Source organism: Kryptolebias marmoratus, linkage group LG21 (assembly GCF_001649575.2).
Source record: "Kryptolebias marmoratus isolate JLee-2015 linkage group LG21, ASM164957v2, whole genome shotgun sequence".
In the NCBI taxonomy this organism is placed as follows: Eukaryota; Metazoa; Chordata; class Actinopteri; order Cyprinodontiformes; family Rivulidae; genus Kryptolebias; species Kryptolebias marmoratus.
This window is the reverse complement of record NC_051450.1, coordinates 19,545,469-19,571,269: the sequence shown is the minus strand read 5'-3', so window position 1 is coordinate 19,571,269 and position 25,801 is coordinate 19,545,469. Positions and strand designations below refer to the sequence as shown.

Sequence of the window (25,801 nt, the reverse complement as noted above, 5' to 3'; positions counted from 1 at the left end):
TTTTTCAAGGTGGGACAACAACTGTAATGCCAGTATAAATGAGTATCCAAGTAGTTCCATCAAAATCTTATAGCTGGTTCAGAACACTTAGGATAGAGTCTTGACTGCTACTGCAACAAGAGATCCCAATTCTCCTTTGTAAGGTTCCCTACACTGACTTCCTGAAAATTTTAGAATTGGATTCAACCCCTACTTTTATATATGCAGCCTTAAATGGCCACTTTACAATAAGAACTGTATTATTTCCTAAGCTACCAGGCTTCAGTAGATCCAGCTTCCAGTTTAAGTACATTCTGATGACACCCTTTCTGCTTTTTGCAGAAAGGGTGTTGCAAATATAATTCTTTTTTTTAAATTTTGGATAAATCTACAAAAAAATAAAAATATCACAAACAAGATGATTGCCAAAGAGTAACTAGCCAATAATTTGCATAGAGTAGGTGGAGCCAATTAACTTTGGTCCATTTTTGCAAGTATTGTGTTGGATGTTTGCTGGATTTCTTCTGTTTCCCAAAATAGACATCTCTTTCAGATACCCTTCATATGCTGTAGATATTTTTAGGACAGATTCATTATTTTGGTACAGTCTCCCCATTTTTTAGAACACGGTGCATGCTATAAAGAGATACGCCATGCTTTTGGCTAATAATCTTTTTTGGAAGTCACCCCACTGGTTAAATAAAAAACAAAACTAAAACATTTTTTTACCTTTTCACAGGTGTAACTAAAGAAGTTGAAACAGCTTCTGAACTAGTGATACAACTATTTAAGATAATTTGAAATGTATTTGTTAAGTAGTGATATGTTCAGCTACAGCAGCATTTCATTCAGTCACTTTTGTTCTTCTTTTAAACTTTAATATATTACTGGCCATAGTTAAGTGCCTTTACAAGGAAAATAATATTTTTCAGGTAGCAATTGGGCTAAAAATTAGCGAAGAAGCAGCCAATGTCAATAGGAAAAAAAACTGTTATTGTTGTTTTTGTTTTGTTTGACAAGAAAATATAAATAAAGGGTTACATATGCATGTGTTTCTTTTACCCTTGATTTCCTATTTGATCTATATATAAAAAAGAAATGGTTTTATTTCCTGATTCTGTGTATTGCTTTCAGAATTCTATTAAGAGGCAAAATGAATGCTAGTGTCAGACAGGGGGGTGACTTTTTAGATGTGAGGTCAACACAGCCTGTCACATTAAAAATTGCACCTCCAGAACACCTTAACACAATATATCACACCCTGCCAGTGAGACGTGTCCGCCACCAGTGTCAGGGTCATGGAGAAAGCCGAAATTCACAAGTTGTTAAATCCACCTAATGAAATTTCACAAGGGCAACAAAAATAAAAGAGAGGATGAGGATCTTTTCACTCAGAATCAGTTGTGGTCTTTATAGTTTGGCTACAAACCCTTTTGTGTAAAAGCCTCAAAAACAGCACTTTTCTCCACGTTTCTGAATTCACCCTTCGCCCTTGACGAATGTGCCTGACACAGGGTGCAACTGTTCGGCTGAATGGCCCTTTTCTGTTGCCCACCCTTAAAATGCTGGCACTTAGGTTAGCCCACCCCCCCTTCCATATTATGGAATTGAATTGCGATTGACCTTTGCAGAGAACAATGGCTGAAGGCCTTTCATTTTTTTGGCCTTCTCAGCTCAGAGAAGAAGGACCTCTTTACACTGTGTTTTCACCATGGTCTGCCAGTAGTTCATGAGCAGGATTCAGGGTGATGTCTGCACAGGTACTGTTTAAGTGTCTGAGGGTATAAACTGTTTATCTTCAGGCCAGATAAAAATAACTGAAACCTTAACACAGAGTTTTGAGCTACCTTTATTTTAAGACTATCCAATTTGACCATGATACAACACCATAAAGTGAAAAAAGGTTAACTAAATAAAAGAACATTTTATAGTTTAGACACAGCTTTGCTAAAGAGGCCAAACCAGTGAGCGATCTTGCCCTGAATACACGATAAGAGGTTTACTGTAAATTCTAAATGGCGTTTTCTGCAACCCATACATCACTTATGACCATTAGGTTCCACCCTCGCTGAACAGCGCAGCTTCCTAGGAGCAGCTTTCCAGATGATACAGTACAGAGCCTGCAGTGGAGGCAGATCTGGCTTTGAATAGCCTGGAGCCAATGGATTTTCTCTGGATAATACAATGTTTGGGACAGAGAGGCAGGGATTAGTTCAGACGGATACATCTACCACCCCCCACATGCCCAATCTAATTAGACTGGAATCAGTTTAAGATGAAAGCAAGCCCTAGCATCACCGCACTAAATACTGGAATTAGTATTCCCCGCATGGGAATTTAATGATGGAGACTGAAAATCCAATCACATTCACTCCCAGTTTAGCCCCTCATGCATTGGGTCTGGACAATGACGACAAGAAAAAACAACAACAATGATTTGTCTGTCAATAGATATTGACCAACATCACATCTGAGGCCACTTGCGTATTGGCATAACTATGTTGTCATCATTTAACAAGGATAAACAGCTTATAATCAGATATTTAGACAGTCTGTTTCAAATGTACACCATTGTGACATTCTGACTTCTAAAGGGATCATTGCAGAACAGAATGTAGATAAATGAAGATGGGGCGTGCTTTGTGGCTCATACACAATCTTGTGTTTATGTTTATTAATTGTTTAATATGTCCATGTATCACAGTGGAAGTTAAATCAATAATGATATAAAAACAAAAACAATATTCCATGTCTCTATGTTGTGTTTTGGCATTGCAATAAATAACTTAATAAATGGAGAAAAAATAATACTAATTTGTGGCCTTAGTTATCATTTAGATCGAACATCAAATCCCTGATTGCTGTGCAGGAAGTAAAACAATGAAATCTTTGCAGACAGCAGTATTTTTGCTACAAACTTTGAGCACAGTTTGCAGATAAAATAGAGCACATATTTACATGTAACATTCTCATTGTCTCTTGACTTTGCCCTTATTATTGCTATTTTCCTACCCATGTTTATACAGCCAAGGGAACGCTATATTAAAACCACTAAAATGCAAGCCATACTTCAGCGTCAAGTTGGTGATTAACGGCATAGACTGAAAATAACTCCTGCACCTGGGTTCCATCAACCACACAATTTCTCCTCCACCTGCGATTCATCCAAGTATTACACCTGAGAAATCAGGAAACCATTGTCCCCCGTGCACAAATACTCAACATGAAATCTCATTATTTATTACTAGCTGTATTTGGGAACATGCACCAAAAGAGAACCTGTGATTTTTGGAGGGGTAAACAGATGTAATGCAACTTTTCAGCTTATCTTTTATGATTCTGCAAAACTTTATTATGTTATACCCACAGGAGGGAATTGGCCATGATTTTTTTAAGTAAATGAAGTTATGAAAATTGTTTGTACTGTTGGTGTAAGTCAATAGGGAAGAGGATAGGTTTACAAAGGCACAATTGTTGCAGTGAAACAATCTTTAAAATAAAAAATGAACAAAATCTGTTTTTCTATACTTTTAGGCAGACGTCAACAAGAAATGCACACTAAACCAGTGTCTAAAAACGTAATCTAATCTTTTCTTCTCTCAATTTATCTTGCTTTTAGCCATCCTGCCTTAAATGTTTACTGCTGCAATACCTCATTTCTGAAGTACAAAAGGAAAGCAAGAAGGTGAGGAAAATGGAGGCAGCATGAGTATACCTGCCCTATTATTGCCTTGTGGATGAAGGATACAATCACTGCTGGCATTTCCACAAGACACAAAGCCAACTAACACATATTTTAAAGTGAAAGAGAAGAAGGAGGAGGTGTGAGAGGAAAAAGGAAGATAGGCCCAAGAGAAAAGAAAAAAGAGACATACATACAAGCCAACAGGTTGACAGAGACGAAGTGTCAGGGACAAGGAAAAAGGCAGAAAGAAAGAAAGTCGATGATATAGACAGCAAAATGAGCAAGTGATAGAAGTAAAGTGAGAGTGAGAGCAGGAAAAAAGAAAAAGGAGGGGCAACCTGAGAAAAATCAAACATGGGCTCAGTGCAACTGAGGTGCGTTGGAAAACGAGCATGTTATGGCAGCCCGCTGGGATTTCCCCGCCAGATCGTGCTGTTTCCCAATCTGTTCTGAGGAGCGGCACAGCCCCACTTGGGGACGCGTGAAGGCGTCAAGATGGGATTGCTTAAGACAGATGAAACAAGGTGTTTTTGATGCCATCTCGAGCGGACAAAAGCCTGATTTCCTGTTTTGCCTGTGACACAAAGGGTGCTGTGTAGTTTGCTGAACAGTTCAAGGTTTTTTTGTTGTCAGGGCTGTAAATAATGAAACACATGAGAGGTGAAGTTACAAAGACCTGGATCCACATGCCAAACACAGAAAAATATGTGACACACTCTCCTCTTTTAGTTGTTTTACAACGCTTAACACCTGTGACAAACAAACAGAGTTACAGTCAATTTACCTCCGCAGTCAAATCAACCCATAATGTGAACATTTTGGCACACACCTATTGAACTCTGGAGATCTGCAGCTTTTTACACAATCACTGGACAATATCATAGTAACAGAGATTGTCAAATAAGGCTTTAAAATATCACGTTACATTTTACAGGTTGCTGAGCTGCTACAGTTAGACTTTAACACTACACACTGAGTCGATGGGGAAAAGCGGGAGTGATAGTGGAGACAATGAGCAAATTTTAGGGGTGTGAGAGAATGTATCTCATTTTTTTGTTCACAGGCAGACATGTTTACGCTCTCAAACAGAAATTAGAACCACTGCAGTGGAAAAGTGAGGACCTAATATAAAGTGAGTGACACTATGCATTCTTCAAGCCTTTTGGAGGCCTCTTCCTGCATTAAAATGCTCAACACTCTGGCCTGTGTCTCACAAAGGAAAAAAAAAAGTCAAGAAAGGCCAAATAAGCGTGCCTTATTTATGGATTCACTACTACACATATGAGGAAATGCGTTTACATGAAATTGGCTCAGATGCTGGGCATTATTAAGGCCCTCTTTGAAAATCAACTCAGCTTCCTGGCAAGAACATTTGTAACAAAAAGCTTTTTTAATGTTTAAATGAAAATTTTAATGAGACCCTGTGTTGCGTTTCCTTTTGAGTCTTTAAGAGCTCTCTAAATCATTAAAACTTGCTCTTTCTTTGATTTCAAGGTCATTTGAAAAAATAAGGCAGCTTTAAGTGGCCCTCGGACCAAAAGTGGCCTACATGCCAAAGACCGCAAATGAACATAGCCTAATGCTTTTTAATTTGCATTCATCTTTAAAAACATAGATGAGCCATCTCCAACTTGTTTGGCTTACTTAAATCTGATGACATCTGCGTGTGCCCACATGTGCAGTTGCTTGGACTCACCTCCCTTGCCTGTCCCATGAGCACATGCAACAACCTCTTATCTGGAAACACATGCATGAAAACAATGGATGCCAGAAACAGGGACCTTAGAAGGAGATGGCATACATTGTTTGTTTAATCACGTGTTATGAGAGGACTCTCTGTAATTATGTTGTCATCCATCTGCTTCAGCTAAGCAAAACTGGGCCGCAGCAGTAGTTTCTCGTTTATAATTCCACACTTCAAGCATTAACAAGCATGAGCTAGAAATTTCTCCTTTCTCCCTCCTCCATGTTTTTCATCTTTATTAGCTTTAACCAACATAGCACAACAGTTTAGTAGGTGAAACTGAGTCATTTTCTTTTTGGAGCAGTCATATAAAGCCTACATGATGTGCATATGTATGTAGGGCAACACATAAGTAGGTTTTATAGTCTCCACTGAAATGATGAGATGGCAAATCTAAGTCTGTTTTTAATTTTTGTTATTTTTACCCAAAACCCCATTTTTTTCCTCACAGTTTTTCATGTCTGTCTTTGCTTTTACAGTTCTTTGCCATCCCTTTTTCGGTTTTCTTTATCTCCTTCAATTTCGTGTATGGGTGTGTCCCTTCTTTCTACGATAGGTGGTGTGTGTCTGAGAAAAACTGAACATCTACAGTGAAATTGGTTTTCTGTGGAGAAACTAATGGATCACTCTGTGTTCCTGACGGGAGTGTAGGAGATTGTTTATGCCACACGGATGAATACATGGATACACACACACGCACACACACACATTTACACTCACACATATGCAAGGGTGAGAGGACAAGGAGGTTGTTTATGCTGAGGCAGAATGAATTTTTATGTGCTGTAGATTGCTGTTTATGGGAAAATACACTTTTAAACTGCAAGAGATGTAATCTAGATTGTAGCATGACCAACAATGAATTATGGTTTTGGAGCAGCCTTCCTCTCAACCTCTATTTCCTCAGCACAGAAAATTACTGAAATACACAAACACAAAGATTAGCAAGAAAACACAACTGCTTTCAAAAACAAATGGCTTTATAAACACTGTAAACCAGGCACATTCATGTACAAGCACATAAATACAAAACATCTGTTAATCATATAGGAATAATGACAACCAGATCAACTCAAATGTGATACAGAAACAAAACGCAAGCATAAACCACAACAATGGCAACAAAAAATAGAAGGTTGTTTAAGAATAAAATGTATGAAAGTTACACAAACTTACAATTTTCAAAACATAATTGTATGAAAGTCGTTCTAAGTGTAATCTAAAAAAAGTGATACACATTTTGTGACATCAAATTTTTTTTTTTAAATGACAGAAAGTGTCAGATGGATCATTTACAATATTTACAGAAATATACAAACATTTGCAAAAAAAAAATCCTTTTTGTAATAAAAGACCTGACTTTCACTGTTATTCTCGGTTCTCCCCCTCCCGGTTTACAGCTTTTTATTGCCTCAAGTATTTTAGATACAGCTCTGATTGTTGCCCTTGTCTGAGATGTGTCTTCTAGCGGTGATACAGAGGACACAGAAATTGTTTGTGTTGAGGCAGAATGAATTTTTATGTGTTGCAGATTGAAGTACAAAACACATAACAAATAATAAATTCAGGTAAAAACAAAAACAAAAAAAAAGATAAATCTGCTTTTTTTTTAACAAACAAAAAAAGTGGTGTGCATTTGAAATATTATTTTATTTACTGAAAGCAGTTGTACATGGATTTGATCATATTAATGGGACTAGAAAAACTGGCTTGTTGGTCAGGGCCAAATGTGACGCTGTTGTTCTGTGTTAAAAACATGAAAAGCATCAAAGAGTTTACTTTGGGTAACTTAAAAAATAAGCTGAATAAAAACCACACTACCAAAACTCAGCAATGCTAAAGATGCAACTTCAAATTTATTCCTTGTGTCTTTATTTTGTTTTCTTTTGTTTGTTTTTTGGCTCAAGTTTGTATCAGCCTTCATGCAATAACTCAAGCGGAGATATGGAGCAAATGTATTCCACAATATGTATGAATGAATATGTATGTGTGTGTGTGTGTGTGTGTGTGTGTGTGTGTGTGTGTGTGTGTGTGTGTGTGTGTATTTGTGTTTGTCGAGACAGATCTACAGAGCTCTTTATTGCAATTGTAATTGTATGACTGTAGCTTTGATTAGGAATTTTCTTGCTTTTGTGTTAGGTGTGTAAAATTTGCCTGTTCTGTAGGACTCTATCCTTTTTGTGGCATAATGACAATCTGCTTCCTCCAGCAGTGCAAACACAAACAAATACCCATCTCTCCTTGCTCCCTGCCCTTGCCTCCTCGGTGGCAGTCACATTCGCATGCAGCCGTTTGCAGGCGATGTACCCAGGAAATGCTGCCCTGTAATTGTGTCACTCTGTCTTCCTGTGGTGAGGTAGCTGATGGCTTGCTGCCTGCAGCCTGCGACTCACCAGAATTACCAACTGAGTGGAGAGTGGAAGAGGAGGGGCTCCATTAAAATGCAAAATCACCACTGCTGTGCAGTGCACCGCCTTGCACCCTCACTTTTTCTCCTAGGCAGCCATCTTATGATGGAATGAGTATGTGTTTGATGGTGTGTGAATGTGTGTCTGCGTGCGTGTGATTGCGCAGGCACATGCATCTGTATGTCTCTGTTTTTGATAGAGTGTACAGTTGAGCCCCGGAGAAGAATGGTGAGATGGCGTGGGGTTGGTAAGCGGGTTTGTGTGTGTTTGTATGTGTGTGTGCGAGGCAGGGGTGATAAATCAGAGCTAGGTAAAGGCTTTTTAATGCAGCGGACCCCTCTCCCAGCCTCCATCCTCTGTCAGGGCTCAGTAAAAGATGAGAGCCCCCTGGGGAACAGCACTAGCCCGCAGAATAGCAGGGCTGCGCCGCAGGTCACACACACATACATGCATAAACACACACACACAGGGCCAGACATGTAGCCATAGACTGGGCCTTGTGAATGAGTGAATACATGAATAACTGAATCAACTGAATGCATGAATATATAAATGAAACTTTGCACAGGAGCTACGTTTATTGATGAACACCCACCTTCCAAATAAATGTGTTTTTCAAATGATTTCCAAATGAATCCCTAAATGATTTATGGCCAGTGATATTGCATTTAGATCAGAGAAAATATTTTTGCACCAAACAGAATATTTGGTTCATTTCTGTTCATGCTCCTAAGGTCAAACAGAGTCTTTCACGATGATGTGCCTTGAGTGTTGAAGCAGCCCCAGGTTTCAAGGGGCCGGATATGAAAAATATGTGGAATTTGCCAACATCTGACAATACTTAGTCGGCAATATATCTCCTGTCTCTTTTCTGGCATACCTTTTTAATTTGACTTTACGGGAAAACACGCCAAGTTCTGAGATAGACAAGGAGAGATATGACTTCTGAATGCTGTGCCGGCCTTTGTGGATGGGGCAGAAAGGGACTCCAGCAGCTTGGCTCTGAAGCCTAGCACAAACACTTGAGAACATAATACTTGACAACGAGCCCAGAGTGTCAGTAAGGGGCCCTACAAAGAAAAGCCAAACGTGTTTGTGAAGAGAGCATATAAATGTGAGAGAGCAGATACTTAGTTGGAATTTCAGATAATCTGGAAAACCAATTTATGCACAAAAAAAGATATAAATTTGTTGAGGTATTAAGCTGTCTAGCATTACTTCCCAGAGGAGAGGACTGCTCTCACGCCAAACCACAAACATCTTATTCTTGAAAAGAAATAAAAGATATCATCTAATAATATAAGGAATTGTCCTACAAGCAAAGGGCATTTCTTTCCATACATACATTGTGATATATTTGAAATTTCTTTAAAATAGTTAATTATAGCATGCATGGATTATTATGAAGGCTATTAGAAGAATATAAGTGGGTAATTTTGCTGACGCAGCCCCAGTTGGAACAATCCGCTCAAAAAAAGCTTAATTAGCTGCAAGTTATACTGAAGCAACACACACATATTGCACTGAATAAAAGCATGACAGATAATAGTTTAATACATCACATAATTGAGAAACATACTTCAAAACTGAAAAACAAACAAATACAATTTAAAATACAATAAAAAACGAGTATGGAGTCCTTACTGTAGCTGCACATCTCATGTTAACAGACAAGAAGTCTTGAGAGAGTTTTCAGGTCAGATTGTAACTCTGCTCACACTCGTGTGTTTAGAAAGGTTTTTAATGCACATCTTTTATGCAGAGATGAAAAAGCAAATGTGCACATTCCTTTGTGGCTTTTTTTTATTCCCTCTTGTGTATTTGTGTGCCTTTATGTGTCTTTTGGACTGAACAGGTTGACATGTGCCGCTCACTGATCTCCTCAGAAAGTCGAGACTCGCAGCAGTTCTTTGACAAGCAAGTATCTATGGCAACCACTTTATATATACATACACACACACACACACATATATTTATATATCAATATCAAATTTTGTTTTGTTCTTTCTACTGGCAAGCTGAAAATTCCAGTACACAAATAAATTATCATTACCGTAGTGCTTTATATTTAACAGAGTTAGTTTTTTTCTGCCTGCTGTTGCCATTCACCAGTGTTGCAGACACAAGGCAATTTAGACATTTGTCTTGGTTTCTTTACTAGATTGAAATGTAACATTATTTATATAGTATCAGATTGTTGCTTGTGTGAGGCTGCCTTTCTGAAATTTTTTTTATTTGTGGCAAATATTACATTTTGACTCGTTTACACTGAGATTTGAAATACTTTAGTTTGTCGGTGAGCTGAAGCTTTGCTGATCAGATTGGCAGGACACTATTAAATATTTATGACAATTTACATGTGTTCCTGCTTGTATTTGTCAGGATCTGGGGTTTTTTGTGTTGAGTTAATTGTTTATTGAATTCTGTTATTTGGTTCCTGTGTTTTGCTTTGTCAGTTGGTTCTTCGCTCTCTGTGCTCGTCATACTCTCTTGTCCTCAGTCAATCATTTGTTACCCCGCCACGCCCATCTACACCTGTCCTGAGTTTGTAATCACTCACCTGTGCCCACTTCTCCTAATTTCCTGCAGCTTTTAAAACCTGGTTATTTCCCTCACTTGTCATTGTGTTTCTCTCCTGAGCTTCCTGGTTTCTCGTCGTGGCTCACCCACTCATGGTTTTGGAGTCCTGTTTTGTTAATTAGTTTAGTTGCTGCCTCGTCAGCCCTTTGTTTTCCTTTTGTAAATAAATTTGTTTACTTTTGAGTTCCACCTTGTCTGTCTGGATTTTGGGTCTGACCAACTCTCCGCGTATCATGACAGTATTTGGTTACCTGGATGTATTGTAGGCTTGGATAAAGCACTGACTGACAGTTAATGTAGAAAAAAAACAAAGACTCTCAGCTGTATTCTTGAGCTTTCTTTACTGACACCTTTTAATTTATTGCACAATGACAGTTGCATTTTTCCTCACTAAATTAATATCAGAGTCAGTAGCACAATTTCACATACAAAGATTGTTTACATGTGATTTCATTGGTATTTTCAGGTCATTTATCTGTTTAATATAAAACTTGCAAAACCAAGTCTGACTAACAAAATTATTGCAATAAGGTATAGTATTGTGGTGATGATTCTGATGGTTTTGTGTCCATTAGGAGCCAAGTGCATGTCTGCTATTTCATCTCTTTTAGGGGAAACAGAAATGAGCACATTGTGTTCTTCACCACATTCCTGAACAAGCAGAGGCTCAATCACATTCGCAGAAGTTATCAAAACTTTCAAAGGACTCAGCTGGCGCCTTAAGCCACAGGAAATTCACTGGACCATCTGGAGGGATGTACGTAGATTATTGCTCATTTAGTCTGTTCTAGACATCAGTAGGAAGAAGCTAAACACACGCACCGACCGGAGGATGTACGTGCAAACACACAAACACAAACAGGCTTGGCTTTGCCAGAGGTTACCACAGGCGCACACAACACACCTGTGTATAATCCCCCATGATGCCCTCTGGAATCTTGTTCACCCAGTCCCCTTGCTACTCCTATCTTTGCTCATCCAATCAGAGAACACAACAGAAATGGTGAGTCTACATCTTTTGACCTGGGCTGAATTAAGGAGATGTGAAAACTCAAAGTTGAAATTTATTGAAAATTAGAGTTCCGTAAAAATGAGACATTGTTTTAAACAATATAGAAATAAACAAAACAAACAATATATACCTACATACATAGTGTCAGTAATGCTTGATATAAGATACAACTTTTAGAGAAAAGCTCATTTTATCAACTTGCATCATAGAAGTTTTCAATGCAAGTTCACGATCTCTGTATTTGTAGATCAAGGCTACACATATTGTGTCGGACATGTAATAATATAAAAACCCCAGATTATCTTGGGACTTGAGAACAAAAAAGAAAAGGCCAAATCCTAGATATTCCCAAACCGTGGATGCTCCGTTCTTGTGTGAAATGCAACCAGACACAAACTAAACAACATGATAAAAGCTTAGGAAATTACTTACTTATTTTAGATGTGATTGATTGTCCCCCTGACCTGTTAGACTGAAGAGGTGGTTAAAAAGAAGAGGCAGACTAAGATAATTGGGCCCAGCGGTATCCAAAGCCCGGCAGGTGTTGAAAGAAGTCTCTTAGCACAGGTACCAGCAGCGGCTGCAGCCCTGAACTTTAGCACACCTAGGATTTGACTACCTTGGAGGAATTTTGGTGTTTTGTGTTTGGTATGTCTCTTATTGAATAGGTGAAATATGAGATGCTTACAACTTCTATTGATGTATTGGACATGCCACGAAAGAAAGATAAACAGGTGTCAAATATACTCTGAGATGTCAACAAATAAATAGAGCGCTTTTTGTTTCATCTTTTCTTGGCATGAAAACAATGTCATTCAGTCTTTAAAAGTGATGTCAGCTGTTGGAAACATCTCTCCAGTACAAGAGGGATGTAATTCCCTTACCTATTGAAAATAGGTAAAAGCACACACCATCAGCAGAAGGATCAGAGATAGAATTTTGTTGAAGAGAAAAAGCACAGATGTTTTCACTCTTTAATTTCATTAGTGAATCATAAGGCTATCTGAGTCCTTCTAGCCATTTCAAATGAAGAGGTAAAAGCCAGACATGAGCTTTAATGATAACATTCTTTCTGAGAGAAAAATATGCATGTACTAGCCTTACCATTATCTGCAAGCCAAGGGCTCTGTTCCAATTAAAGAATACCACAGATGGACCATTCAACATGCATGCACACAAACGAACCTACAATAGGTACAGTAAAGTACCCAGTATTACAGAGCCCAGAGAAGAGCTTTTTACTTTAAAAACTATTTAATCAGGAAAATCAACGCCTCACATCAAAGAAATGGGGATGAGGGACAGCCGGATAAAGAGGCTCATCAAAGAAGGAGATCTAGTTAGGGATTCAACGCCCTAATTCCCTTTCTCTTAAAACCATCGTCAGAGGGGGCACCGGGCCAATTTGCTCCCTAAATGGCTGCGTGTGAATGTGCAGATTGCTTTGCATAGCCGCTGGGAATGTGGGCTTCTTCCTCTTTTTCTTCTCCACACGGAGCCTGAGAATTAGAAAAGATCCAAAGACAGATAGGCTTAACTGAGCCCTAGCTACCTTCCTTAAGTCCAGAACTCTGTTCCAACTTCCAACTAATTTAATACATGTCCTAACTCAATTAATAGACTTTAATGCAGTGTTTCTTCTTTATCTCTTCTCTTTCTTGGGGATTGGAGACTTCAATTAGAGCTGCAGAGTAATATCAGCAAAAAGGTTTGGATTTTAAGTCTGTCTGAATGTTAAGACAATGACATGTCCCAGAGGCATTAAGGTTGATCATATATGCATCCTTAATCTCAAACATCTCCCTAATCTCACTTTCTGGGACTTGCCTCACATTAATGTAATGTAGTGCATAAAATATTGACAACCAGCCTTTCCTGTCTTGGGTTTTATATGCATTAGAGTTGAATTCATTAGTCAAAATGTCCTTGATGTGAAAAAGGACCTCTAAGATTCTACATGATGAGCCACATGTTTTTTTTTTGCCAAATTTGTTAACCCAATCATCATCTAGGATTTTAACACTCACCTCTAAGCCATTAGGGGGCTATTTCAGTACTTCTATAGGCGTTTTAAAACATACCATTGATTGATGTCGGCCTTGTGTTATCCCAAAGGACATAAACTGTAGAGAACTGCAGAAGTTCTAGATCATATTGGTCAGTAACATAAATAATTAAAAATCAGCTGTTAGTGCACACACCTAGTATTACTCACAATATTCATGTATTTCATCTTTTATCCTCCCCAACCAACAAATACGTTAATTTCATCTAAGTGAAAAAAAGTGTTTGTCTGTCTTAGCTGGTAGATCTGAGACCAGCTCCCCCTCAATCAGCTCTCTATCACGCCTGCAGTTCCAATTGATCGCCTTAGCAATCAGCAATTAAGTAGTAGTGATCAGAGCAGGAGAAAGTAGAAGGGGTGGGATGAGGAGGTGGAAACCACAACTCCCCGATCCCCCCCTGCATCCCACTCCTCTCGTCAGCCAAGGAAAGGCTTCACTCAGCTGGGGTGAGTTTGGCCTGGGGCTGGGCTCACTGGTGGAGGTTAACTCCAGCATAAATAAGCATCTTTGGACTCATTACAGGGATTACAGAGTAATTCGCCTGCGAGGAAGGAGACGACTGCCAGGGTTTTGGTACAGTTTACTAGAGTCTTATAGGGGCGAGGGCCCTTGAGATTACAGAGGGAGAGAGAAGGAAAGGCAGCAAAAGAGAGAAAGGCCAAGGGAAAAGAGAGGATGGCTGTCAAGTGTGTGTGAGTCAATCCAAGCCCCCGGCTGCCCCCTTGATCTTGAGCATGTTGGGGTGCTGTGAAAACGGATAATGGGAGTTAGAACGACCAGGCCTGTCTAGAGAGAAGCGTACTGATTGTTATAACTTTCCCTCATCGCTCTCTCCTCCACTTAACTAAATAAACACCCAAGAGGTAGCACTCTATCAATTTTAATGATGTTGAAATACAATTTAGGCACAAAATACACAACAAATGCTAATTTGGCCATGATGAGAGGCATCAGAAATTCCTCCCATTATTTATTCAGCTGACTTTCTGCATTTTTCATCAGAACAAATATTCCCATTTCAACAAACACACACAAACACACATACACGCGCACCATCACAGAGCCAATTTGGAGCATAAATCAACACATTCGCTCATCAAATATATGCTCTGTGTGGTTCTCTGTAGTCTGTCCAGTGCACCAAAGACAAATAGTTCTATCCAAAGTCCAGCCAGAGAAACAGAGGGCACAGAAGACTGTCAATATATGCACACATACATTAAACCTAGTAGACCAGTGTGTGCTCAGAAAAGACAGAAAAGTTTATTCATACACTCAACCATGACTACATTTTTCAAAACAGACCAAACAACAGAAAGCACTGAATTATTTTTTTAACCATTTATTGTTAATTCAACATTTGATTTATGTGTTTCTTAAAGTTCAGCAATTTTAGATGAATTTATGACAGTTCCTGCTTAGTGGGATGTGATCACCTGCCTAAAGCTGAACGTCCATCTTGACCACCTCAGGTGTTCCTGCTTCTGCCCCACATTTAGGACAAGTAAGGTAAGCATCTGTGATGCTGTGACTTTTGATGCAGTAGTAGCAGAAAACATGTTGACAGCCCACTGTATGAGGCATAGTAGGCCACTCCCCACATATTCCACACTCTTTCCACAGTTCTTTTTCTTCTCTTGCTCCTTCTTTATGAGAACTTTTTACCCCAAACAGTGAAAACACAGTTGCTTTAATTTTCCTTATGTTGATCAGTGGTAACAGGAAGATAAGAAAGTCGGCAAAGCCATGCCACAGCAGTTCTCGGTTCATATACTGGTAGGTTACATCCCTAACTACATTGGGTTTACTAAAAACTGCCTGGGCACCTGTAATTCTTTCAGCTAGAACAGGATGACGGCCATTCCTAAGGAAAACAAGGAAGTTGATGAGACTTGCTAGTTTTGTAAAACCAGAAACAAGGGTCAGTGCATTGTGGAGACCTTGCTGGAGCAAACTATCATCTCCTTCAGAAAAAGCTCCTCTTAAACTCAGACCCAAGCATGGCAAGAGGCGGTGGGAGCGCTCCTGAAGCCAACTCGGACCTGCAGTCAGGATGGCCAGTCCTAACTTCTGCCTGGAGGAGAGAGGCCTGTACTGCGGAGATGATGAAGATGTGCTGTGATAGCGCAGGCTCAGTAAAGACTGGCCCACTGTGGCACTGTTGGAATACAGAGTGAACCTCCACAGCAGCAAATAAAACAAAGCTTTCAGTTCGGGCTCCACAGGCGTGAGAAGACCTGGGCGGCAGTTCTGGAAGCACTGAGTGAACTGGGTCCAAAGCAGTTGCTCAAGGGCTGAGTCTAGCTCAAGGGCATCCAGCTGGCTGATGCGCAATACCGGGGTCTGTGGGTCGAGCGGAGGACCTGAAGCTGTTCTTTTTGAGTTGCCTTCTTTTTCCAAACCTGTTGGAAAAACAACAACAAGGACACAACATATTATTCATGCTTTCAGAATTTTAATGATTCAATATATACACAATGAAAACAAAAAAAGTGACAGTGCTCTGTTAGAAGCCTGACTTTGTTTAGGCTAAGACACTTTTTCAAGGTTTTTTTATTTTTTCTTCCCTTTCAAAACGTACACAACCTGGAGTTGGCAAAGCAGACTTTGTGAAAATAACAATCTGCTGATGTGAACAAAGACAATTACACACATGATTGGATAAAAACAGAACAGTTAATGTAACAGTTTTAGAAATTCAGGTGAAAAAACGAAAAGAGTGAATTTCCCTTAAACAGACCGTCATTAAACACACTCATTTCTCAGGACTTATTATTAATGAATAAATTATCAACAGGCACCTTGACATTTGATCCATTTCAGTCATGAACAAAAATATATACAGAAGCACGTCTATGAAAGGACAACTCTGTCATTGGGAGGAATGAGGCCCTGAAGGGGAAGCCCATCCTGTTAGAAAGGTTATTTTCCTTTACATAGAAACGGAAATCACTTTTCACATGTAAAACCCGTTCTTAATGCAAGCTTTGAGCTATGGCATACGGAGGAGCAGGGGGTCTTAGAATGCTTTTTCCAGTGTATAAACACACACAATCCTACACACTACACACACACACCCTCACACAGGAGGTGAAGCCGAGGGGGCCCTTGGTGCCTGCTCCCTCTAGAGATAGGGGTGTGTGTACAAATCACATCACTAGGGATTAGGCTAACGGCACAGTCTCTGGTACACCGTAAACATCTGCCAAATGTGGAACAATTTTTACCCCCCCACAGATTCAACTCAACTTCGGGATCTCACCATTGTGTCGTCAGGGCCATTTTGTGCTGCGTACGTTTCCAAACTGCTCACAGTTCTCTAGTTTTATCTGCCTTTCCCCCCCAATTGAAATGCTTAAAAAGTGGGAGACTAACAAACGCAGGGAGAGACGGATGGAAAAGGCCACCGATTGAAAGGGGGAGAGAGACACACGGAGGCCTTTTCTTGACAGTAGCTTTTGTGTCTCGATGAACAGGATTTGTCACGAGGCTTTAAAAGAGATTTCCGCTGGGTAAATATGGCAGTTGTGACAGAAAGAGAGAGAGATGATGGTCACTTTAGATGTTTCTCAAGGAGGTTAAAAAAAGCCTTGCATTTGGAAGCAATGCAGGAATTTTATTGTGATGCACAGGACCATCTGTATATTCAAACACTTAAATAGAGCAAGGATGCACCAGCCAACTAAGTTGGAATTAGCAAATGAATGAAAAAAGTGAATTTAAGCTGAAGTAAGCAGGTATGACAAATTTTATTGAGCTGCATTTGAAATACTGCCATGTTGGGTGACTAGAACCTCATCTGTGACGGGAGTGGAGTTTGGATTAAAAAATAAATAAGAGAGGTAGTTGCAGTGTGTATGCAAACCAATAAACAGGCTCTGTTTGTTCAGCTTAATCTGAAAGTTTTTCTTTGATGGAAGAAAACGTGGAGATTATGTGCATGTGTGTCTGACTACGTTCGTATGTCAAGGATAGCCGTGATCTATGAAGAGCTTTAATGCAACCCAAAGTTAATCTATCAGTCCATAGCTGAGCGCACGCACACACACACACACACACACAGAGGCAGGTGGTGGAAATCCTCGTCACAGCAGCAGCTCTCTTGGGAGAGTATACCCGGCCGGGTCCAATAGTCTTTTCAAAGCCTTTTATCGAGCAGTTTACAAGTTATGAATGAATATGTTTTATTTGGGGAAACACAGTATTGACAACCACCTATCAATAGTAATGTGACTATTGTCAAGGGTCTGTCAATATTAATGTAATTATGATGTAGCGGGATCAGAGGGAGGCTGGAGTCGAGGGCCAAGTAACATCTCCTGCCCACTGCCATATCAATAGCTGGGATTGTTATTGACAGCTTCCCTTCAGACTTGCAGCACTTGCCAAATATATAACAAGCAGGCACTTCAGTCAATGCCGGGCTGCCTATAAAAATTAGGCATTTGAATTTACATGGCTTTTACTGTGGACAGCTGGAAATCCATGTTCCTTATGTAATACTCAAAAGTCACAGTCAATGCGAGTGTTTACACAGCAATGACTCTGTGTGTGCGTGTGTGTGCGCGTGCTACACAAAGCACACAGTTTCTGCACAGAAAGTGTACAGAGACACTACAAAGAAGCTAAGGCTTTTACAAAGAAACATACAGACTGTTAATACACCAACTTTTCTCACACAAATAGGGAAAATGGAGGCTAACAACCACAGTCATAATTACAGGTCCACTAGTGAGTTTTTTATGGCTGATGCCAATGCCAATCTTTAGAAATCAGGGCAGCTGTTGGCCAGTATACAACACCATTTTTTTTTTTTTTGTTCATGTCAATATGTATTTTTTAACTAACAAAATATAATAATCACTTAACCTAAATTGAATTATATTTAAGAATCCTTAGAAGAACTTGTACACTTAAACTAATATATATTTATATTAAAAAAAGCATTCTTGCCTTACAAAACTAAAAATTGTACTGTAAGCTGGTTGTAGCAGCAGCTGCAGTATCTCTATTTTCCTACTTGGTAATTGATTAAGGATGCACATGCATGGCCAACTGCACAATTTTTTAAAAGCGGCCAATATCGGCCAATAAAAAAAAAAAAAAAATCAGCCCCATCACTAATCATGTTATTGGTGTTTGCTAAAAATCAACAAAAAAGAAATCACCTGAAAACAAAAGAGGCTTTGGTGTTCCATCAGAGATGTTAAAGCACAATCACATTCCTAAAAAAAGTAAAATATTTATTATTGATTTATTATTCTTGTCAGATAAGAATTTATTTTGTTTTTGTTGCATTAGCATGTGGATCTTTTTCAGACAACGATAGCACAGTGACTCAAGGTTGACTGCTACAGCTTGCAGAATACAACAACAACAACATTGAGTTTAACCTGGAAGTGACTGTAACATCACTTCAAGGCAAACAGGCCCCAGCCAGTGTGAGCAAGGAGAGACCGGGTCCTCTGAAAGCTAGACAATGGGCTGTTATGGCAGCTACCCTGAAGACACAGATGGACAGAAGGGGCAGACGCGTCAGAGAACACGTCATGAAACCGCCAGCTGGGAGCTCTGAGTTATCGTTTAGTGATACAGTGAGGCCGAAAAAAAAAGAAAAAAAAAGCTGAAAAGATAACTAAGGTGAAAAAATAGGGGAGGGGGGAAACAGATAAGCTCAAACCTCTCCCTGGGAGCTGACCTTGAGACTGATGGTCACAACAAAGGAGGAGGGAACATTCCTGAAGCACACACACCTTGGCCATACTGAGGTGCGGGCATCCAGGGAATAGTCTATAGACAGACGAAGACCGCACTTTCTTCTTGACCTTGGCTTTGGTGTCTGGGGAGAGGGAGGGTGTTTAGAGCAGGGGACTTCAGACTGGGGGATGCAGGGAAGATGGAGAGTCTCTGGGGGAACTGCTTTTTGCTTTTTTCTGCAACAGAAATGCTACAAAGCCGCTCACAGGGCTACCATGCCATGCCACACCACTGGAAACAGTGTGCACAAAAGTCTCAATTTAGCTCCTTATGTATTAAACCGCTCAAATTACTGAGCACTTAGCTTTAGTTGTTAGCATAATGTATTGCCGAAATAATGCATAAATGTTCACTTGGTTTTACATGATGCTTGAAGAGAGAAATTAAGCATGTTGGATTGCAACTTTACAATTCTTCTTTCGTTCATATAAATTAATTTATCTAAAAGCTAAGGTTAAAAAAACAAACTCTGAGCACTTCGAGGTTTTTTTTTTTCCCTCCATCTTCCTCATTTTATTGCCCTTCTTTTGCCAAGAACAAGCAAGCAGCTATTAGCCAAGGCTTGCTAATGTCCTCGCTATGAAAAAGGATGAGAATGTCAGATTTAGAACTTTTAAAGGGAGTGATGTCATATTGCAGAGCACAGGCATTACAGGGACACTAAGATCACCCAGGCGGTAACCAGACTAATTGTTATGAGTGTTTCATGAAAAATGAATGTGTGCGGATGCAAAGAGGGGTCTTCCGGCTGTGTGTGCATCACACACTAATGCTTTATCAAGGCTCCCCTCTTTCTCTAATCACCCAAGACTCCTCCGAGCTATGGGGTGAAAGCCAAGTTAATGCCTGAACACACATACACACCAAAAACACACACATCATCAGTTCGAACCGCACGTCTGACTCACAAGAATGCGCTCGCCTTATTTGGTTTGCTCAGAAGGTAAATTATTTAAAAGAATTAATTGATTTCATGAGTACAAAGGTTGAGTATGCTAAAACTGTATGAGTAATAAGTACAAGGCTTTGCAGAAAACAACTTAAAAAGTCATAAAACATTAAAGGGGAGAAAAGCACAATGAATGCGGAGGAAAAAGCAGAACGGCAAATAAATGCAAGAACTGGAGTTGCGTCTTTCTTAGGAATCAATGAGAGAGCAACTCAGGCAAAAAAATGTGTTATCCTGTGGAATATTGGACCAGCTTTTTTTCCCACCATCCAATTCTGCTTTTGAACGAGAAGCACAAGAACAAGATATATATATATATATATATATATATATATATATATATATATAGTCTGCTTTTCAATTTTTTATTAACATTTATTTATTATCATGTATGTGGGGTAGAAAATTCAAAAGTAAGAGAAAGGTGCTCTTTGTCTACTTTAAAATAATCTAAAATGTGAAGGTTACAGCGGGTTGAAAGAGTTAAGACCTTGTCGAACCAACAAAATGTTGATCTCTATAAAAGAAAATCAACACAATAATCTTTTGGGCAATGTGAACATTAAAGCGTTACTAAAATGGAAGTATAAAAAATGGACTTAGTCAATATGGTGCACTGTACTGACTTAACTTATTTAGCATTCCAAGTGTAGAAAAGTGTTTAATGGGACTAAAATGGCATGTTATATTATTATTAAATCAACAGGTATGCACAAGTACATCTTCTGAGACAGGAAATTTGTGTAACATTTCTGTTGATTTTTTATTGCTTTAAGTTAAATACCTTTGAATTTTCAGTTCAAAAGAACATTTTTTTTAAAGAATGTGTTTTAGTCTTTTTTCACAACATAGCTCAAAATCTATAATTATATTTAAAGATCTAACATTCTTTCATGACAAAGTTTTAAACTAAGATCATCTCATGCTGAGAAAGGATGAAGTTATAGCCGTTTTGGTCAAACTGTGAAATGATGTTATACATAATCTCAAGCAATATTGCAAGAACTTACGTGACCTGTTGGCACAGAAAAATACAAGTAGTAGGAGTATAAGATACTCTCTGAGAGTTTCATTAAAATCTGCTACCAGCACACTGAGTTTTGGTTTAAAATCTGTAAAACTGACTGAGTTAGAGTCAATTAGCTGCGGTGGCCATCTTGAATTGAGGTAAGTCCAAAAGTTAATCAGACATAGACGTGCATCCAATGATTACTTTCTGAGAGCTTCATTAAAATCCATTTAATGGTTCAAGATATGTTTTGCTAACACTAGACAAAATACACACACAAGTATGCACACACACACACACAAATATATATATAGCCTTCACCTTCAGAGGCGGGCTATAAAATTTCTTGTTAAAAGGTAAATATTCAAATCAAAAGACAAACATAAGTATAAAAACCTCAATGTTTTAAAATCCTCTCTTTCACATGGTCCTAACATTTGCACTGCCTGTTTGACTTTCTTTGCTTGTGCCAATCAGTCTTTAACATCAGCAGATCTGTCCTAATTTGACAATAATTCAAGAGCATTATGTGATAATCACGGTGGGGATTTGGTTTTGGCAGACAGTTTCAGATCTGTACATTCACCAATATAAGAGCAAAATATAACCACAGACAGACAAGAGTGGAGGAGGGATGATTGGTTTGAGAGAAATGAAGTGAATAGTCTCCTGAAAATCAATAGAAGATCAACTTTGCCTTGAGTCTCAGTCGGTGCGGACGGTTTTGATCTCTAGCTCTGATATTTTTAGGGAATGGTGGAAATTATGTGCAGGGATCCAGAACATGGTGCACCAGGTAACTAATCAAAGGTTCAATACGTATATTTATCCCTGAACCACACATAAAATATTCATTTTCAGAATATTCCACAGTTTAAACTGTATTGTGTAAGCATTAAACGATCGAATTGATTTTAAACACATCACATAAGGGAAAAACACAACAAACCCCTAAAATACACAAACAGTAAACAAGGTCACATTATGTTAGACCTCGACTTTTAACATTAACGAAACAACGCAGATGTTCCTTACTAATGCATTTCATGATAATGAAGACAAATACGCAGACCTGGATGTGCTATGTGAAGCTATGAAAGCATATTTACCCATTTTATTTTCGGTGGAATGTCGAACTCAAGCTCTTCTTCCTGATTCGGAGATACCAATCTGTTTTTCCGGGTTGAACAACATTGTCCCGCCCCTTAAAGGAAACTAACCAATAGTGACCGTAACTAACATGAGTGACAACCTTATGAACCAATCACATAACGCAGCGCCAAAACTGCATCATCTCATCAGGGGAAACAGTTGATTTGGAAATATTTATGATTCAGTTGGTCTTATGTTTTGTCCAACGGCGTATATAGACTAAACTGTCGAAGATAAAACGACAATTTGCCAAAGGTAAGTTTATAAAAAAAGAGTTGTTTTTTTCTTTCTTTTTTTCACAAATAATTATTTTGTTTTCTACCATTGTATAAACGTAAGCTAAGCTTCAAGGTTGTTCAAATACAACTAAGGTGGCAATCCGTGACAATGACCAGGAGTCAGACTTTATACATTTGCATGCGGGTACTCTGTCAGAGCAACAATATCTACTTAATAAAACAAGTTGAAAAAAAATGTTAGGCATAGTGGAGCTATAAACATCTATCAAAACGGTTAAGTCAGAGTCAGCAACATTAAAAAAAAACTACTAAAAGTATAACAGTTTATGTAATATCGTTAATTATTCCGTTTTTTGATTGTGATAAAGGGCCTCGTAGGAGGTAGCGTGGCCGAGTGGTCTAAGGCGCTGGATTTAGGCTCCAGTCTCTCTGGAGACGTGGGTTCGAATCCCACCGCTGCCAATATATTATTCAAATATATCGGACTCCAATCTCTTATGATAGAATCAGTTATTTTGTGCTCAAGGTTATGCTTTAAACGCAGTACAAGTGGCCTGCCAATCTGTGTTTCTGGTTATTTTGCTTAGAAAACAAACACACACAAAAAAAACTTAGCATTCTTAGTGGATAATCTCCATGGCCATTAGCCAAATTTAAAGCTAAGAAAATTAAGTTTAAACTTCTCAGAAATTGTTGGTTTTGATGTGTTCAGATGTAGTTGGTTCCTTTCAATCAGGACTGAAAATGTTGCTGTTTTACTTCCACTTTCATAAAAAAGGCAAAAACTTATTTTTATTAGTTCATTAGTTAAGGAACCAATGCTGATGAGTATGTATTTTTAAAATTATCTTTTTTCTCTGTTTATTAATAGGTTATGTTTGTTCTAAATCTTTGAACAGGCATATATGGATAATTTAACATATTACAACTGAATACAAAGTTCTGTTTAGATTTTTTCTCAATAAATATGAACCAAGATTGGCCCTCTCCTAGAATCATGTTTTTATTTTATTTTAATTTAATTTAATTTTGTGTACCTGTGTTTGATACGTCTTATATAATTAATTCTCCCCCAAAATCCTGATGGGGTCACATGATATTTGATTGCTCTTCATGATGGATGAACTTATATCACAAGGTTGCAATAACACATTTTACTTTTTATTTGCAAATGTCTACTTAAAATTACGTAGCTTCTTATAAAATATATGCATAGCTATCATGTATAGATATACAGTAGGTATAATATTAATTTAAAATCTTATGAGGATGTACTTTCTCTGCAATATATGCATACTTATCACACTGTTTACTAGAGCCTCCATTAAAAATGGTTATAGCAACTTAACAAAGTTTGCTTTCTGTAATTTTAACAATTCTAGTTAATAGAAAGGTCAAGAAAAAATAAACAGTGAGTGAGACTGTAATCTGTGGTGACTGAATAAAACTATTCCTCATTTCACTGAGGACACCGCTCTCATTTCATACTACCTTTAACAGTTAAGTTGGTTGCATTACTCAATATTTTGAAATATAATAAAAAAATAACATATTGAGTTTGCTATTCAGACGTGGTATATCCACAAATCTGTGTGTTTTTGGGCTGCATCCATTATCATTAAGTTTCAACCCATCCCTTTTTCAAATCATAGAATATTCTGTCCACCTTGACTGGAGCATCGGAAGATGACCTCTGTCCTGTCAGACAAATGACAGGAGGAAGCACAGCGGTGCTTTCATAAAGCCGCAGCACTTGTAACAGGTGGCAAATTGCATTATGTTTCCATCTGAGCGGCAGAGATCAGGAACACAGATCCACACTCATATTTAAAAAAGAAAGGTTTCTAATCATCAGGATTGTCATGTGACATCATTTAGCTGCAGAATGTAGCCCGTGTGAGCTGAACTGTGCATCAAAGCAAGAATAACAAGGTTTCGGAGATGGCTTTCGGTCAGCCGGCCCCAGTCGAGGGCCAACTTAACAAGGTTATATGTTCAGAACCCAGGAGCGCCCAAGTCTTATAGGTTGATGTGGTCAGTTAATCATAAGGATTGTCCATTGAAAATACAACACCCATTCTTTTATGGACCCATTGCAGCTTTCTGATGCTTCCTGAAATACTTGTGCAACCTGCCAATTAGGAACTCATATTTGTTCATTTATTTTATTTGGGCGGTTTTTAGAAATAACTTTCCCAAAGCTGAAACAGAAACAGTAAACCGAACAAATATATTGCCAACTCTAAAATGCTAACCAAAATACTGTCAAATTTCTCATCTTTATAAAGTTCCTTTCCCTGAAGCAACCGAATATCTGTGCTTTATATTTTGGTTCAGGGAACAGCAAAAACTGTATATTGACAGTTTTGGCTGTAGGGTACAGATTTTTTAACAAGACTGTACAGGTGTTGCTCTCAGGCAATTTAATTCCAAATCTATGTGGCATTCCTTTATATCAGAGGTGCAATCTTTGTATGTTAAGGCTATCTACAGTAGGTAACTCTACAGTACCTTGAAGGAAATAAGAGCAGAATATTTTTTAAACAAACCTAAAAAGCTTACTGCAAACTCTACTGAGGAACTGGAGGAGCCTAAATGCCAACTGATGATCATGTTTATGGAACTAATTTTGTAATCAACACAATAAAAACTTTTGAATACACTCTACCAAACATACAAAACAAATAATAATAAAAAAAACGCCAAAATAATAAAAAAAAAAACATCTTTTATTTTTTTTAAGTATCTCAAACCAATTACAATGTCATCAGCTCTAAACGAAATTATTGCATTTTATTTAGCTTTATGTCATAAAACTGTTACATCATTGTTACTGCACAAATTATGTCAATTGTTTTTATTTTTGCTGTTTTAAGCATGTTTTGAAATTTGTTTAACTAAACATTTCTTGCATTATGGAAAGAATACACTGCGTTTAAGTAATAATAGAAACAAAAGTGTTCTTTTTGCTCCAATGTTCTTTCAGAAGACAGTGGACTCCTTCCAGACCTGCCTGAATGACCCAACAGAGCAGAACCTCTGAGGACTTGCAAAAGAAAAAAATGGCTGGATGCGAAAAGGTCAGTTTAGGAGTGAAGGTACACATTTCTGTTTCTATGTTATAATATAAGAATTCATTTGCTTTTAACTCAGAAAGGTTTTATATTTTACTGCTTTTGTATTTTAAATAACCTTACAGTCATTTTTTATTATATTTATAC

General features: G+C 38.3%; 2 protein-coding genes and 1 non-coding gene across 3 annotated transcripts in view; 2 read left to right on the top strand and 1 right to left on the bottom strand.

The window, feature by feature from the left end:
* Nucleotides 1-14,338: 14,338 nt before the first annotated feature.
* Nucleotides 14,339-22,379, bottom strand: pex2 (peroxisomal biogenesis factor 2). Its single transcript, XM_017428399.3, has 2 exons — nucleotides 22,299-22,379; nucleotides 14,339-15,876 (listed from the first exon to the last, which is right to left on the bottom strand). Exons 1-2 carry the CDS (start codon nucleotides 22,300-22,302, stop codon nucleotides 14,915-14,917), a joined length of 966 nt encoding a protein of 321 aa, XP_017283888.1. The 5' UTR covers nucleotides 22,303-22,379; the 3' UTR covers nucleotides 14,339-14,914.
* A 149-nt stretch (nucleotides 22,380-22,528) lies between these two features.
* Nucleotides 22,529-25,801, top strand: part of LOC108243142 (myosin-9) — a 97,972-nt gene continuing 94,699 nt past the window's right edge. The window contains exons 1-2 of the mRNA XM_037973043.1: nucleotides 22,529-22,596; nucleotides 25,567-25,660. Of these exons, the coding sequence (XP_037828971.1) occupies nucleotides 25,651-25,660 (10 nt within the window). The 5' untranslated portion in view covers nucleotides 22,529-22,596; nucleotides 25,567-25,650. The remainder of the gene's footprint in view (nucleotides 22,597-25,566; nucleotides 25,661-25,801) is intronic.
* Nucleotides 22,961-23,042, top strand: trnal-uag. Its single transcript has one exon. It is a non-coding gene; the product is annotated as a tRNA-Leu (tRNA).